Raw genomic sequence first — 17,210 nt, 5'->3', positions numbered from 1 at the left:
TTGAGCGATTTTTTTACCCCTTTTTTGCAAACCGATATTCAGTTGACAATTATTTCATCTAAAAAGCATACGCACGACTATTGGAAGAATATATATATATATAATTTCATTAATATAGTGTAAAAAAATAAATAAACACAAATATGGAACTAATTCATTCTGCAAAAATATTAAGTATATGGAGGTGGCTAATTATCACTATCTAACTCAGCCGTCGATTCTGGATATACGTCGCCATCATCCGAACCATTAGCTTCCAATAACGTTGTGGTCAATGTCCTTTTGCCAAGGACATGTTGTCTTCTTATGTCCTTCCATTTGACAAACACTACAACGTTGCCGCTTCTTTCTAGATGGTTGTCCTGAGCCTACACCGCTTTGATGCACATACGGATTGCTACTTTTAGCTACACCTGACTGAGGTTGATTAGTGCCTTCCTCTGCAGCCTTGTAAGATGAGTACAATCCCATAATTAGGTCACGTGTCTCTTCATATCTTTCTGGTACTTTAGCAGCAACAACAACCAATTGTTTAGAAAATTCCATCAAGGCACTTTGATGACTAATAACAACAACATCCCTCGTGAACCCACTTGGATCATTGAGTGCTGATTTAACCTTTTTTGTCCATCTATCCAATACCAATGACTGGAGAATCTCACAAATATCTCTGCCAACCAGAACTTTCACAATATGTTCGCAGGGAATTCCAAATGACTCCATTCTTAAACAGGTACACATGAAGATCATTTCTTCTTGATGAAAATCAACGATCCACATAAAATCGGGCCTCCCATGCTTACACATAATGTACTTTATGCAATCATTGTTATTCTCTATGTTTAGCACCCGTATTGATCCAGCTCTAGAGAGAAATGGCCGAAAGAAAAGAAATATCTCATGAGTGTATAACTCAGCAGCATATCTCTCTAGCAGCTCTATACAAGTCTGCATGACGGGCACCCCACGTGTAGATTCATAATCAGTAGGGGTGTTCAAAACCGATTTGGACCAAACTAAATCGAAGAACCGAATCGAAAAAATCGAAAACCAAATTAACCGAAAACCGAAAAAACCGAAAAATGTTATTTTGCTATTTTTTTGCGGTTTGATTCGGTTTTCGGTTCTTACCACCAAAACCCTAACCAAACCAAACCGAACCGAACCGGTTCTACTAAAAACCCTAAAAATTAAAATCTACCTACCCCACCCCCCAAACCCCCATGAGCCACCATATCTCGCCCTCTGCGACCTGCGCACCCACTCACCCAGCCACGGAGCCAGCCTGAGCCACCCATGTCCTTGAGTCTCGAAGCCTTCCTCTAAATCCCACCGCCGAAGAGAGCAGATCCCCCACCGCCGGTGCACGACGAAGATGAAGACCCAGCTCAACACAGCACCTCGCCTGGCTCGCCACCACCCAGTCACCCACTGACCCAACAGCCACACGACAGCACAGCAAACACGCCAGACATCACCGACGGGCGACGATCAACACAGGACCTCCGACCTCGCCACCTCCGACCTCGCCGCCTCCACCCAGCAGCGTTTCTGGGTTCTGGGTTTAGGGTCACCCACGATCAAGACAGCACCTCCCAGTCTCCCACCCAGCCACCGATTCAAGTGAATATGGAGCCCAAGCCATCTATTCAGGTAATCTTTACTGATGCATTGTTGGTATTGCTGGTTATTGTTCAGTTTATTTAGTTTAGGGTTATTGTTGGTATTGCTGTTTACCATCTATTCAGTTTATTGTTGGTAATTTGGTCTTGCTGATTTATTGTTCAGTTTAGGGTTATCAATTTATTGTTCAATTTTTGTTCAGTTTTTCAGGTTTTGTTCAGGCATTGCTGGTTTATTACTGGTTATTGATTTAAACTTCAGTTTATTACTGGTTTCTGTCCTTGATTTATTGTTCAGATTATCAGGTTTTGTTCAGTTTATTGCTTGTTTATTACTAGTTATTGATTTAAACTTCAGTTTATTGCTGGTTTCTGTACTTGATTTATTGTTCAGATTATCAGGTTTTGTTCAGTTTATTCTTGGTAGTTGCTGGTCATTGATTTAAACTTTAGTTTATTGCTGGTTTATGTCCTTCCTCCCAAGTCAATATGGAGCCCGAGCCACCGATTCAGGTAGTTTGAACCATTTGCTGTTTACTAGTGCATTGTTTATTTGTTGCTACTTGCTATTTACTGGTGGGTGCATTGTTGATTTGATGAATTATTTTATTGTTGGTTTTGTTGCTGGCTTGCTGCCTTGCTGGTTGCTGTTTATTGTTGGTAATTTACTGGTTGCTGTTTATTGCTGGTTTTGTTCTAATTTTTTGGGATCTAATTAGGTGTTCTTAGTTCTGTTTTAATAATTGGTTCTATTTTTATTTTGCTATATGATTTTTGGTTTAGGATTTTTGGTTCTGTTTTTTCTAATTTGTTCTTGCAGCTTTGGTAATTTGTGGTTCTGTTTGATAATTTCTGTTCGAAAATTTGTTATGTGTTCTTATTTTTAAGTTTATAGTGTTCTCTGTTTTACTTATTTAATTTGAGTTTGTGGTTTGGTGTTCTAATTTACGTTATTTTAATTTTAGTGTTGTTCTAATTTATGGATTATTTTTTTTTAGGCAAAGATGACTATAATTTTACATTGTCCTGTTTTATGATAAAAGCTGAATCCTTTTCTTGATTTTTTTTTATCATGACAGGTATAGGATGCATCCAGAGTCCAGAGATATGCAAATCCTCTTCACTGCATTTTGATGACAATAAAGAACAAAATAGGATCAAGTGTTTTGGAGGTTTTTGATCAAGTATTGAAGGTTTTGAATTACTGAATTATTGTTGAATTACTTTATTGTTGGTATTGTTGCTGGTTGGTTAATGATTTTGTAAATTGCTTGATTTTGTAAACAGGATCTTGATTTTGTAAACAAGATCTTGATTTTATAAATTGCTTGTAAATTGATTTTGTTGTTTAATGTATTTGTTTAGTAAGTTTGATGTCAGTTCAAGTGAGAATATGGGTGACACCGGATTGTTGATTCTAATTGTGTATTTGTGTTGGTCAATTTCATTGTATAAGACTTTGTGAAATAGTATTGTAGTATTTTTTTGAATTGATTGAAACAACCGAACAAACCGAATTGGTTTGGTTTGGTTCGGATGGCCTCAACAAAAAAACCGAGCCAAACTGAACCGCAGTTTAACTAGACGATCGGATCGGATGACATTTCTCTCAAAAACCGAACCAAACCGCACCGCGAATACCCCTAATAATCAACATTGAATTCTTTAAAGCGCAAGTGTGCAACACACCTTTGAAAATGCTCTACAAAACTTGTCAAATCATACCGCGACCCCACATACCTTGCAACAACTGAGTGTAAACCTTCACATCTTGAGGTAGTTCTAAATCCAGCAAAGAATTTTCCTCTTATATATGCAGTAGCCCACATATGCTTCTCTTCGTACATGTTGATCACGCCACGGCTTATCCTCAAGGACAAATTCTTCAATAAGCTAAACCCACTTATGCTTAAACACGGGAATCTCGTAGTCTCCCAACATGATTATTCTGAATTTAGATGTAAACGATGGATTTCCAACATTGCTAGTTGCATTTCGAATAAGGTGCTAAGCGCATAATCTATGTCTGACTTCGGAAAATACAACTCTTACTGCATTCCTAATCGCCATGGCCCCATCAGTTATTATTGAGGTCGGGGTCTTGCCCTTCATTGCAAACATGAGCTGACACAGGAGCAAAATATATGTATCAGTAGTTTCGTCCACAACTAACGCAGCAGCAAAAACAATTGTTTGGTTGTGGTGGTTAACCCCGCTGAATATGACTAATGGACAACTATACTTGTTCTTCTTGTACGTAGCATCAAAAGCAATAACATCCCCGAAGAGTCGGTAGTCTAGTTGGCTAATCCCATCAGACCAGAACAAGTTACGTAACAAACCTCTTGAATCATGACATGCCTTGAAATATAATTATGGATCCTTCAACCGCATAGCCTCCAACTTCTTCAACACTCGTGCTGCATCACCAGGAATTTGACGCCTTTGCCGAGCAATCTCATTGTACATATCTCTGGAACCATAGCCAACAAATTCATACCCGCCTGCTTGACTAGCTAGAAGACCAAATATCTGTGAAGTGCTAATCCCTGACTTTAGCATGTTCATCATTTGCATAATATCTGCCTCTACATTTTTCTGTGGGCAGGCAGCATAGCACTGAATTGTGTATCCAATAGATCATGGTTGTATTCGTCATAGAAATAAAAGATATGCCACCTTCCAGTTTCTGGTACAAATTTAACATCCATTCGAGCTTCACATCCAGTTCTTGTTTCCAATCTAGGCTCCTTCTTTCTTTTTTCCATCGTGTAATATTTCTCCTCCCTGAATCCTTGTCTATGACATACAAATTTTTGTTTGTAAATCTCGCCAATACTATTCTTGAAGGTCTTGCTCTTCCTTGCACTAAAGCCCTTCGACTTTGAGTACTTCAAATAAAAATCAAATGCAAGCTGCAAAGTAGAAAAATGATATTTGCCAATTTTCTCTGCAAAATTTTCACTAAATTTCAAAGTTGTAATGTCTTGCATGGAGTCAACCGCATAAGCAGCTTCAAGGATATCTTCTGACTGATCAGATTCAGAAAAATACGCTCCCTCAGTAAATTCATCTCCAAAATCTTGTTCGAATTCATTCTGTTTATCCATCATATCTTGGTCACTTACTAGCTCTTCTTGTTGGTTAAAGTCATCGTCCTCCTGGTATTGCTCATTCATCTCAGTGTCCGTAAATATACCTGACATCTTAAAAATGTCTAATGAAAAAAAAAATGAGTACACTCTGTCTTATAACATTACATAAAATAGATAGATTCTAATATTGCTAGCAGGGACGGATCCAGAGATTTTAATATGGAGGTGCCAATTTTTATATATAATTTTTTTTAATCTATAAAAATAATTAACATATAGTTATTGGAGTTAGTTTTTTAACAGATTTATTAAGATACATATAATTATAATTTTTTCCAATAATTTTATTTTTAATATGATAATTACATAAATAAAATATAACAATATCAATTGTACATTATAAAAGGGGGTCCAGGCCACTACTCGCCCCCTCTAGGTCCGTCCCTGATTGCTAGCTAATTAGTAATAAAAAATAATAACATCTATTTACTTTTTAGTATTTCTCAATGTCTTGTGAATTAATAAAAGATAAAAAAATATTTTTTCATTACACAATCAATTTTACGAATAAAGTATCGAAACGAATAATTGGAAAATTAGAAATTTTATTCACTGACTTCGATTTTGTAATCAAAACGATGGATTGTTTTCTGAACACTACAATGAAAAAAATTGATTGGACCTTTGCTGATTGCTGCAACGGTGATTGTCAATTAACGATGAACAAAAAGTGGATATTAAATAGACGGATAAAAAATGAAAAAAAAATTGAATATTCAGTAGATGGATGTTCGAAAAAAAACAATGAAATTTTTTATAATCAAAGAGAATGATACACAATTTCAATGGTGGGATTGAATAATTGGTGATGGATTATTCACCAATTTATAATGTTAATATTAAGGAAAAGATAAGATTAGAGTATCTAAATCAAAATAAAACCTTAAAAAAAAGAAGATAGAATTTTAAAGATAAGATAGATGAATAACAAGATAAATTCTAAAAACGAAAACAATATTGACATAGGCGTAATACATCGCGTTTCAATCGATTGAATTTTTATGCCAATCGATTGAATTGGAATTCACATACACAACCAATCGACTGAAATTGGCAAATTCATATTGTTTGGGTGAATTCAATCGATTGAGTCACAAAAGCAATCGATTGTTTTGGTGAGACCCAGGTTGTTTTGAAGCATTCAATCGATTGGAAATTCTAAACAATCGATTGAGTTACAAAAATCCAATTTTTATTCATCGTTCAATCGATTGGGTCGTATGACCAATCGATTGATTTATGCGAAAATTATACTTTTGGCAATTTTCAATCGATTGTTTAGTGGTAAATTGTAATCCAATCGATTGAGTTATAATTCAATCGATTGGTTAGATATTCCAATCGATTGATTTTTAAGAAAACAGGATTTTATGATTCCTCGCAAACGTGATGAATCAAATTTAATCTTTTAATCGATTGGAATAGCCAAAAAATTTATTAGGATCAACGGAAGATCTAATTCGTTATTGTTTTTGTTCTTGATTGTTAATAAACATGATAGATTTATGATAAAATAATTATTTATAAAATAAAAAATCGTTTTTATAATTAACTAAAATATATGGGGTCAATTTGTAACTAAAATTAGTTAAAGGACTATGTAGCAGTTGTTAAAAAACTTAAAAAACATGTTTTGTTATGGGACCATTTAATGGTCCAAATGTTCTCGGACCATCGAATCCGGAGCCGTCTAAGTTTTGAAAAGGTCAGAAATTTTAGGATATTTTCAAATCCTCCAAAACTTAAGATGTATTTGGGAAACCCGTTAGAAGGGAAGAAGCATGTTTAAATTTCTTGAAAGCTTCAACTTTTGGTTTGGCAAATTTTTTTCTCATGAAGGCAGAAGTGATTTTGCTGCCAAAACCACGTTTACAAGAAGCAACTATTTTTAGCTTCTGCGTTTTCTTAACGAGCTTTTAGCTATAAATACTAACCATTTATTTACCTTTTACCAACTTTATCTTTTATATATGTTATTGTATTATTTATAAAATTCTTGTTATTTCTATTTATATGAGCTTTATTTTTTTATTATTTATTATTTTTATTTTTTTTCAACTGTTTGTTTGACATTATACACTTTTATAATTGTGATTTTTGTGTATTATGTTTGTTATTATTATTTTTTTATAATATGATTTATTGATTCTATTAGGTAAAGTAAATTAAATAAAAAAATTATCTGTAAATAAAAATAATAATAGTAAAAAATTATAACATACTAAAAAAAGAGTACTAAAAATACTAAAAATATATTATATAAAAAGATCATCAAGAACTTTTAGATTTGTTTCAATTACTATAAAGTAAATATTTATTTATTTTTATTATTTTTAGTACTTTTTTCTTTAATTGTAATTCTCGTATACTATGTTTTAGTGTAATTTTTTATAATAACAATCGACCTCTAAATGTTTGGTCCGTTCATGAAAAACTGGATTAGCAGCAATATGAAGAGCACTTAGATTTTATAATTCGCTTTCTTAAGGGATTGGATGAACGGTTTTCGGTGGTGCGATCTCAAATACTTCTCCTAGACCAATTACCTCCAGCAACCAGAGTTTTTGCATTGGTCATCCAACATGAACGACAGCTACAAGTTACTGCTGGGATTCTAGACGATCCACGTTCCATCACTGCCGCCGTCGATTCGCGGCACCCCTCACAAGGTCGCGGTCGCGGTCGCTTTTCCTCCGGCAAGGGTCGCGGTGGTTTTCCCTCCAGCGCGGGACGTGGTGGTTCCTCTAAGTTCTGTACGCATTGCAGTCGTAGTGGCCACACGATTGAAGTCTGTTATTCGAAACACGGGTTCCCACCAGGGCATCCACGTCACTCTGGTAGTCCACATCACTCCGTTGCTGTCGCCGCCGCCACTCCTTCAATCGCCCCTCCAGTGTATGATGAGAGGGCAGCCCTAGGTCATGTTGAAGGGCATACCCATCAGCCGAATCCAAACCCAATTTTGGACCTCTCACTAGCCCAACAACAAGCTCTCATAGCACTTCTCAAAAAGACCGAGTCTCCCTCTTCAGAATATAGAGATAATGGTTCATCAAATCAAAATGGGTTTTTGCCTAATCCGAGTACTCATTATCTTTGTTCTTCAAACACATTTTCTATTTTAAATAATTTTTCCAACAAAAATACCTTTTTAAATTCTTGGATTATTGATTCTGGTGCCACAGACCATATTGCATCAAACTTATCTTGGTTTATTTCATATTACAAAATCTCTCCCATTATCATTCACTTACCAAATAACACTAAAGTCACTGCTTCCTATAAGGGTGTTGTGCAATTTTCTTCATCTTTAATCCTTCATGATGTTCTTTATCTACCTTACTTTAATTTTAACATTATTTCCATATCCAAAATTACTTCCAATCTTCAATGTCAACTCACTTTTTCATCTTCTTCTTGCAATTTACAGACCAACACTTTGAGGACGATTGGCTTTGGTAGAATGAGAGAAGGCTTGTATGTTGTTGAAAATACTCTCACTCACACTCCATCAACTTCACATTCCATTCATACTATCAAAACAAAATCAACCATTACACCATCCGAGCTATGGCATTTTCGTTTGGGTCATCTTTCTGAACAACGACTTAATTATTTACATAAGCAATTTCCTTTTATTCCTATGCATTATGATAAAACTTGTTATATTTGTCATTTTTCTAAACAGAAGAAACTTTCATTTTCTCAAAGCTTTAATAAAGCTAATGCAATTTTTGATTTATTACATTTTGACATTTGGGGCCCGTTTCGACAAAATTCTATTCATAATCATAAATATTTCTTAACTGTCGTTGATGATTTTAGTCGCTTTACATGGGCTATTTTGTTAAAATCAAAAGGAGAAGTGCAAAATCATGTAAAGAATTTTATTACTTTAGTTGAAACACAATTCAACTCTAAAGTCAAAACTATTCGTTCCGATAATGGACCAGAATTTATTTTACATGATTTTTATGCTTCCAAGGGAATTATTCATCAACGTAGTTGTGTTGAAACCCCTCAACAAAATGGACGGGTAGAACGCAAGCATCAACATATTTTAAATATAGCTCGTGCTCTCATGTTTCAATCTAATTTACCATTATCTTTTTGGTCTTATGCTGTTAAACATGCCGTTTATTTGCTTAATAGAGTTCCATCCTCTGCAATTAATTTTCAAACACCATTTGAGATTTTATTTAATCATCCACCAAATTATCATGACCTTAGAGTTTTTGGTTGTTTATGTTTTGTGTCTACCCTAATGACAAATAGATCAAAATTTGATCCAAGAGCCAAAAAGGGTGTTTTCATTGGTTTTCAAAATGGTTTTAAAGGATATATCATTTATCTTTTGGATGACAAAAGAATTGAAATTTCTCGAAATGTTGTATTTGATGAATTAGTCTTTCCTTTGGTTCACACAAATGACCCAATTTCTCTCTTCAACCCAAATTCTGAACCAAACAACTTTTCTATCAACACACATACTAAAATTATAATTAAATTTATGTATTCTGCTGGGCTGAATTTGTGGGCTGTGAGACTTCTTTGTTGTTGTCATGGGCTAAGGTAGAAGAATGGTTTAATAACACACACTTAGGGTGTGTTTGGAAATCACGTTAGAAGAGGAAAAGCACGTTACAGTTTCTTAAAAGCTTCAATTTTTGGTTTGGCTAAGTTTTCTCTCTATAAACGCAGAAGTGATTTTAATGTGTGTTTGGATTTAAGTTTGCAAACGGGAGTTTGCATAGAATTGATTTTGCAAACTTGATTTTGATGAAAAGTAAGTTTGTGTTAATGTGATTTATGTTTGGCAATCTTTATGTCAAAATAAATTATAGTAAAATAAATGTTGTTTGGATTATACTATTCAAAATCACTTTTAGATGAAAAATTACTAAAAGAGACATCAATTAAAATAATTTTGAATATTACTCTATTATTTTACTTTAGATATTTGAATAAATCTTTTTAATTCATTTTATAATAATGTTAATATTTACTTACTAAATTAAAGTAACATATAAAAATTGACAATATAAGACTTTTTTGGCATCCAACATTCATAATTGTATTAATACATATGAATAATTTTTTATTTAATTTGTCTTTTTTAATGGGATCAATTAATCTATATTATAAAAAAGTTACAATAAAATATAATATATGAGAATTATAATTATAAATTTTACATCGTCGAATAAAAAATAAAAAAGACACTTTACATATTAAACACAAAGAACAGTAAATAATAAAAAAAATTCATATGAACTAAAAAACAATAAGAAATAAAAATATAAAAGGGAGTACTATACATTTTATAACATTAAACAAAAAAATTTATAATTTATTTTAGTGTCGTTAGTACTCTTTAATTTAGTGTTATTTTGGATTATAAATTTTTATTATTTATAACTCTTTTGTTACTTATAATTAGTATATAATAAAAACAAAAATAAAGTACAGTAAGAAGTACAATAAAAATAAAAAACAAAAACAAAAAAAAATAAACATAGTATATAATAATCACAACCAACAACATATATTATATGAACAAAAAAATTATAATAAAAAGTAAATAAAATTCATATAAAAAAAATCAAATAAAAAAATAAAAATTTTATACACAACATAAATATAGTACAATAAAAGATAGAAAAAAATAATTTATATAAACAAAAAATAATAAAAATATCATAAAAATTAATAAAAATAAAAATTTATATCAACAATAGTTGTCATATAAATAAAAAAAATACAATAAAAATATAACAATAGAAAATTAAAAAAATAACATCAGAATACTAAAAAAATGATATGAAAAATATTTATCGTATAAATAAAAAATACAATAAAAAACATAAAAATCAAAATATGAAAGAAAGAACTAAAAATAATAAAAAAAATTAAAATCTTTACCTTGGCAGTGATAAAAATAAATCTGAAAAAAAAATTTGTAACCAAGAACATAAAAAGAAGAACATACACAAAGTGTGAAATGATGTGATTATGTGCATCATTTTTATAGAAGAAATGAAGGGTACGGTTGGTAGATATGGAATAAATTTTTTATCTAATTCCTCCAACGTGAACGCAGAAGCTTGAATTTTTAGCTTCACATAAACGTACGTTCAGAGGTGAAAACACTTCTGGGTTAGGGTTCCAAAAAGTTGCCAAACATGACAATGGGACGTTCAAGACGCTCAAACGGACTTTTTTATTTCCCAACGTGAACCCAAACACACCCTTAGTCTCAAAACCACGTTTACAAGAAGCAACAATTTTTAGCTTCTGCGTTGCACTAACTAGCTTTTGGCCATTAATATTTAACATTTATTTTTCTTTATCATCTTTATCCTTTATACATATTATTATATTATTTATAGAATTGTTATTATTTCTCTTTATATAAGTTCTCGAAGGCCCTCCTCGCGTTCGTCCAACGCCAGCGTCTCCAGGTCCTGTTCCGCAGCTCTTCGCTCGTCGTCTGTCGCCAGCTCGACAGTGTTCGTTGCCAGCTTCCTGTTGTCCGTCGATCTCCGTCAAATCTCCGCTCCCTGCCCTCGCCGAAGGTAATGCCTCGGATGCACTAGAATTGTTCAGTTCTTGTTCTTGGTTGATTGGCTTTGCTCACTGGTTGATAATGAATTTTAACTCTGTTACTGACCTGTTCTTGCTCGTTCTTCGTTGATTGGCTTTGTTCACTGCTTGATAATGAATTTTAACTCTGTTACTGGCTTGTTCTTGGTTGATTAACTCTGTTACTGGCTTACTGCTTGATGATTAGTTGATACCCTCATTCTTGCTTGTTCTTAGTTGATTAACTCTGTTTCTGGAAGTGAAATCATGGATAAGATTACAGGGGTTTTGTGTTTTTGTTGAAATTATTGATAAAAATGGCTTTTCTATGCTGCTGCTGCTGTTTTTGAATTTCTGGCTCTGTTGTTTTTGAATTTTTGTTGATTTATTGATTTCATGGTTTTTGTTGATTATTTGTTGCTGTTTTTGAATTTTTGCTGATGATTTATTTGATTTTTGGTTCTGTTGTGCGGCTGGTGTTTTTGATTGTGTTAATGAGAGCTGCTGTTTTTTACTGTGATGTTGATTTATTGATTTCAGTTATGGATGATTATTTGTTGAATGATTATTTGATTTCTGGCTCTGCTGTGCTGCTGCTCTGATTTAATAATAAAATATTTTGTATTATATATGCTTTCCACTCTAGTTCCAGTTGTCAACCCTATTTGACAATGAGAAAACCCAGCTTTACCACCCCTAATTATATTAATGTATTCAATACACTTGTAACTTGAGTTCTCTAATAAAAGATTTACAGACAAATCACAAATCAGAAGCAAAAAGAAATTACTGCCATAATGAAAAGAAACAAAGATGATAGGAAAGCTCCGTAAAATGCTCATGCTTGTATGCACATATATTAGAGGGTATGAAACTGTATTTATGAATTTTTTTAGCCTCTAATATCATTCTTTAGTATTGAAGTCAGTGATCTTTTGGAATACACTTGGTGTAAAGTTTGATAACAAATTTGTAAATTATTAATTTGGAAGATAACATTTCATGTAGTGTTTTAAATTTGGAAGATATTTTAAGATTTATATTAGACTATAATTATATTTTAGGGTGTTTATTTATAATATATTTATTATTTTATTCTAAAACGATTTTTCCAGTTGAACCACGGTTGGACCGGTTAGACTAGTAAACCAGTGACTAGAGCAGTTCGATGACCGATCCGGTTCTCAGAACCTTGGATTTTTGCCTCTCTTTATGAGGTGAAAACACAGTGTCTAATTAAGCTTGATTAAATTCAGCTGGAGCTCTTTAATCTTTGTGATATCTTCTGCTTAGATAGATCCTTAATTTGTTTGATTTGCTTGTGTATGATTAAACCTTGTTACTTTAACTAATTAACATTCTGGAGCCTTAATTTGCTTGTTTTGCTTGTCATTTGAATTTAATTAAAGATAAATGGAAGGAGATAGGCCTTAATTTGCTTCTGTTTTGCTTGCCATTTAGGTTCACTAATGTATATTCATTAAACACAATGTAATAAGTGCCTTGCATGTAATTGTTTGCAGTTCTTGATTTATCTTTTGTTCCTTTTTGGATCTTGGACATATAACATTTTAAATGCCTAACGACTTGTAATATGTGTGCTGTGTAAAAGGATTTGCTGCATCTTTACAGGTTATTTCACTTGAGATTGCTTGCTTTCCTTTGATCAGCTGTTGTACTAAATTTGGGTCTTAATCAGAATTCAGAATTGTCAATATTTGAAGAAAATTGTCAAGTCTTATTTCCCCATGTCCAGACAATATAATCAACATAAACTTTTGAATTGATTTGAGGAATGAGGAGTAAAATAGACTCGTGGTATTTAAGTATTGAATTGATTTGATTTGATTTTCTACATATAACAAGGACTGAGCTTAATCATCTTCTACCTCTATCCTACTCTTTCCGCAATTGAATAAGCTTTTTTCTTGAAATTAAATTTGACACAGTCTTCCCTTGTTAATGCTGAGCAAAGCCATGGGATTTAGAAACCTGGGGCCACTTGGATTATTTGCCAAAGAGGGGTTGGAAAAAGCATTCTCTCTTGGAAAGTTCTTCTGTTTTCTACATGTCACCGACACCTATTTGGTCACCTTTGTTGTGGTAAGCATGTGGTATCTATTTGCTTTTTCTTATAATTCTATTCCTTTTTCAAGAAACTCGCAAATTGATCATGACAAACTTCCATCATATCATTCTTTGAAATTATAAATCAAAAGAAAAAAAAAAGGTGATTAACTGTATTCCTTCACTTTAAAATGGATCTCCACAAATACACTTAACTATTACAATAATCTGACAGTATTAATTTAATTAAGATATTGTAACAATTAGGAATCTGTTAAGTTCTCAAGTGAAGAAAACAAGGAGGGAAGGGAAGCAATTAAGTCAGTTAGAGAGGATGGTGGTAAAATAGCTCCTTTACCTTTTATTTACAATAGAAAAGTGAAAGAAAAGGGAGTTGAAAATGAAAATAGGGCCAACTAATGTAACAAATAGGACAGCTGGAAAGGTTGGTGGAGAGGAGGTAATTCTGTTATAGAGAGAGGATCAAAGTTGGGATTTTAGACCGGGAGGGATCTTAGGAGGGTGGTAGCTGCTCGAATGATACCTTGTTATCTACTTTCCATAATTGGTTCTTCAATGGATTCATCAAAGACCGAGAGAGTATCACTTTTATACCCTCCAACTTCTATTTTTCTCATTCCCTTCTATTCTCTTCCTACTCTCCCTTCTGTAATTCTGCTCTTCATATTCTAATCTGACTCTTTCTCTATTGCCTAGACTTATAATTACTGCCTAGTCTTACAAAATTTCAGAGAATTTTTTAAGTTGAGTTAATTGGAGAGTAATGTGGGCATCACTTGTTTCTTATGAAAAGCAACTAATCAGCTCCAATGCATCAGACATCTGGTCCCAGCATGCTTCCCACAATAGATTTGATCCCAACAATGTTTTTGGGTGAAAGGATCTCAACTAGATTTGGTAAAGTTACTCGTGGAGATATTGTGATTATTCGCTCCCCTCAAAACCCTAGGAAGCTTATTGCTAAACGATTGGTTGGAATGGAGGATGATACTGTTACATACATTTCTAACCCTGATGAGCCTGATAAGCAGGAAACTATTGTGGTATGATTGATTTCTTATTTTTCTAGTGCTTTTCGTTCTATGGTTTTAATTAGGATTTAATTTCTATGCACCAAAACAACTTTACATTGTCAATGTAGCATAGATTTTATTCTCTTTTGATTTTGAGTTTTGGTTTTGGTTTGGTAGTGTATGAGTTCGCCTTTTCTTTTGAATAATTGGTTTAAAGCATGGTTCATTTTGGTTCATCATTTTAATTGCCGGCTTGGTATTTGCTTATTTATAGCTTTTTTTTTCTTCTTTCAGTCAGATGAGTTGGATAGCCCCAACTTAACATCACAAACTCATGCACACTACACACTCACACACAACACTTTTAAGGGTTCCTATCCACTACTTGGTCTCAACGAAGTTTCAGACCCGGGTGTGGTTGCTCACGATGCAAATGAGGCCTCGACCACCTTATTTATAGCTTCTTGTGTTGATTTGTTCCCCTCCCTTACAAAATGGATATATAGATTATGTTGTCTATGTCTGTGTTATTTAAGTTCCAAAGGGTTACGTTTGGATACAGGGTGATAATGCATATAAATCCAATGATTCAAGGAATTTTGGTGCTGTTCCTTATGGACTTATTCAACACAGGCTATTTTGGAGGGTAATATTTGTTTACTTAAAATTTGGCCTGTTCGGTCCAATCTGGGACTGTTTTTTTTTTTCAGTCAGCTGAGTTGGTTAGCCCCAACTTAACATCACAAACTCATGCACATTACACACAACACTTTTAAGGGTTCCTATCCACTACTTGGTCTCAACCAAGTTTCAGACCCGGGTGTGGTTGCTCACGAGGCAAATGAGGCCTCGACCACCTTATTTATAGCTTCTTGTGTTGATTTGTTCCCCACCCTTACAAAATGGCTATATAGATTATGTTGTCTATGTCTGTGTTATTTAGGTTCCAAAGGGTCACGTTTGGATACAGGGTGATAATGCATATAAATCCAATGATTCAAGGAATTTTGGTGCTGTTCCTTATGGACTTATTCAGCACAGGCTATTTTGGAGGGTAATATTTGTTTACTTGAAAAATTGTTGTCCCCCTTCTTTCTTTGTTTTTTCATCTAATCTTTTGATGTTTCTACTCTGTAGGTATGGCCAATCAAAGGTTTTGGACCTTTCTGGAAACACTGATGTGAGTGTACTTTATGATTCTCAAGTGAAGTTCAATGAAATTCAGCTTCACAAATCCCCTTTTCGTTTCCCTCTCTCTCTCCTCTCTCTCTTCTCTTCGATCTCATACCGTACAATTTGTTCAAGTTCACTAGCTTTTCTATCCTAATTCCATTGATTCCAATATTATGTTTCTAAGTTGCACATTTGGAGCCTTAGGTGGCAAAAAAATAATACAAAATATACTATCTTGTCAAAAGATAACAATGAGATAAATAGTTTAAAATTTAACACTCCAGTAAATAGATCTATGATACTTGGGTTAAAAAAATCTCATTGTCTATGAGCATACTGTAAGTTAAAATGCATAATTAATAATAAATTTATAACTTAGAATTATAAGCTCAAGTTTTTCATAGTTACAAATAGCAATTGACTGAAATATTGACTATAATAAGTTTAAATTTAAAATTTTATGCTCACTATTAGATTCTTTAGTTACCACACTATGTCACTCATAGTGACTTAACTTATCACATCTATATTATTTTGTCTCCGTGTGACTTCAATATTACGCGACTTCAATATTACGGGTTTAAGCCTTGGAAATTATTAGGTTAGATTGTGTACATTACATTTTTTAGATACGGTTCTTTTCCGGATTTTATGTTAATGTGAAAAAGAACCGGATTTTACGTTAATGCGGAATGTTTATGTATCGGGAATTTTTTTTTAATTTCTAATTCGAACTTTTAGATTGATTTAGAAAGAATGTTAATTATGAATGGTTGGTATCTTCTGAATCGGATATTGGAACCGGACCTGTTCATACATTTGTGATTCAGTGTCTTTGCTGATTATTCACACTTGTTCTTGTTCCATTTGGAAGCCAAATCGAATTGAATAGTACAGTTTGAATTTTCTAACAACTGTGATTGTAATGACATTGATTGTGTTAGCCCATGTTATATATTCAGATTATATCATTCTTACAATAGTAATTCGAGCTAGTTGCAAATTTAAAAAGCTTCTTTGTATCGAATAGTTTGGTATATTGGAACCCACTATAGCATCTATTTTAGGGAGGATCCATCAAGTTAAATTTCTGCAACTTTACTTCTACCCTTCATTTGTCTATACATTTTGCTCAACAATGTAGTTAAACTTTGCTTTAAAGCTAGAGTTAAAAACATGATCTCCACTTGTACACTACTCATGTCTATTAAACTACTAAGATATTCGCATATATAATGTAGTGCAAAAAGAGCATGAACATTGTGGCTACCTAGGCAACCAATCACAATGAAGAGATTGCAACTAGGCACAATTTCTTTGGCCCTTCTGATTATTCTTACAAAATCTTCAATTGCCAATGCATTAGAAGATGGCAGTATTAAGAATGAAGAATCTGACAAGGAAGAGCAAAATCATGTTCCAAATTCTATCTCAAGTTATGGGTATGAATTAGAAATTAATTATTTTCTATCAAATTCATCTTATGATGATTTTTTTTTTCTTTTGGAGAAAGATGCCAAACTAAATGGAAGATAGTTTTTGTTAATTACTTCCCTTTATATTATGGTATCTGTTAT

The 17,210-nt window shown here is 33.1% G+C and overlaps 4 protein-coding genes across 4 annotated transcripts in view; 2 read left to right on the top strand and 2 right to left on the bottom strand.

Annotated features, from left to right (window-relative positions):
• LOC110271573 (protein FAR1-RELATED SEQUENCE 3-like) lies at positions 250-954 on the bottom strand. The gene has a single exon (XM_021122558.1). The coding sequence runs from the start codon at positions 952-954 to the stop codon at positions 250-252; it is 705 nt and encodes a 234-aa protein (XP_020978217.1).
• On the bottom strand, positions 3,630-4,828 carry LOC107636949 (protein FAR1-RELATED SEQUENCE 5-like). Its single transcript, XM_016340419.1, has 3 exons — positions 4,328-4,828; positions 4,012-4,241; positions 3,630-3,927 (listed from the first exon to the last, which is right to left on the bottom strand). The coding sequence occupies exons 1-3, from the start codon at positions 4,826-4,828 to the stop codon at positions 3,630-3,632; spliced, it is 1,029 nt and encodes a 342-aa protein (XP_016195905.1).
• On the top strand, positions 11,199-15,939 carry LOC107639707 (mitochondrial inner membrane protease subunit 1). Its single transcript, XM_016343275.1, has 5 exons — positions 11,199-11,352; positions 13,309-13,462; positions 14,266-14,490; positions 15,404-15,514; positions 15,598-15,939. The coding sequence occupies exons 2-5, from the start codon at positions 13,322-13,324 to the stop codon at positions 15,637-15,639; spliced, it is 519 nt and encodes a 172-aa protein (XP_016198761.1). The 5' UTR covers positions 11,199-11,352; positions 13,309-13,321; the 3' UTR covers positions 15,640-15,939.
• LOC107637995 (mannan endo-1,4-beta-mannosidase 6) overlaps positions 16,877-17,210 on the top strand; it is a 5,799-nt gene continuing 5,465 nt past the window's right edge. Inside the window, exon 1 of the mRNA XM_016341204.2 lies at positions 16,877-17,075. Coding sequence (XP_016196690.1) covers positions 16,921-17,075 — 155 coding nt within the window. The 5' untranslated portion in view covers positions 16,877-16,920. The remainder of the gene's footprint in view (positions 17,076-17,210) is intronic.

Source organism: Arachis ipaensis, chromosome B04, assembly GCF_000816755.2.
Source record: "Arachis ipaensis cultivar K30076 chromosome B04, Araip1.1, whole genome shotgun sequence".
In the NCBI taxonomy this organism is placed as follows: domain Eukaryota; kingdom Viridiplantae; phylum Streptophyta; class Magnoliopsida; order Fabales; family Fabaceae; genus Arachis; species Arachis ipaensis.
Note: the sequence above shows the minus strand (reverse complement) of the source record. Positions and strands in the feature narration are given on the sequence as shown.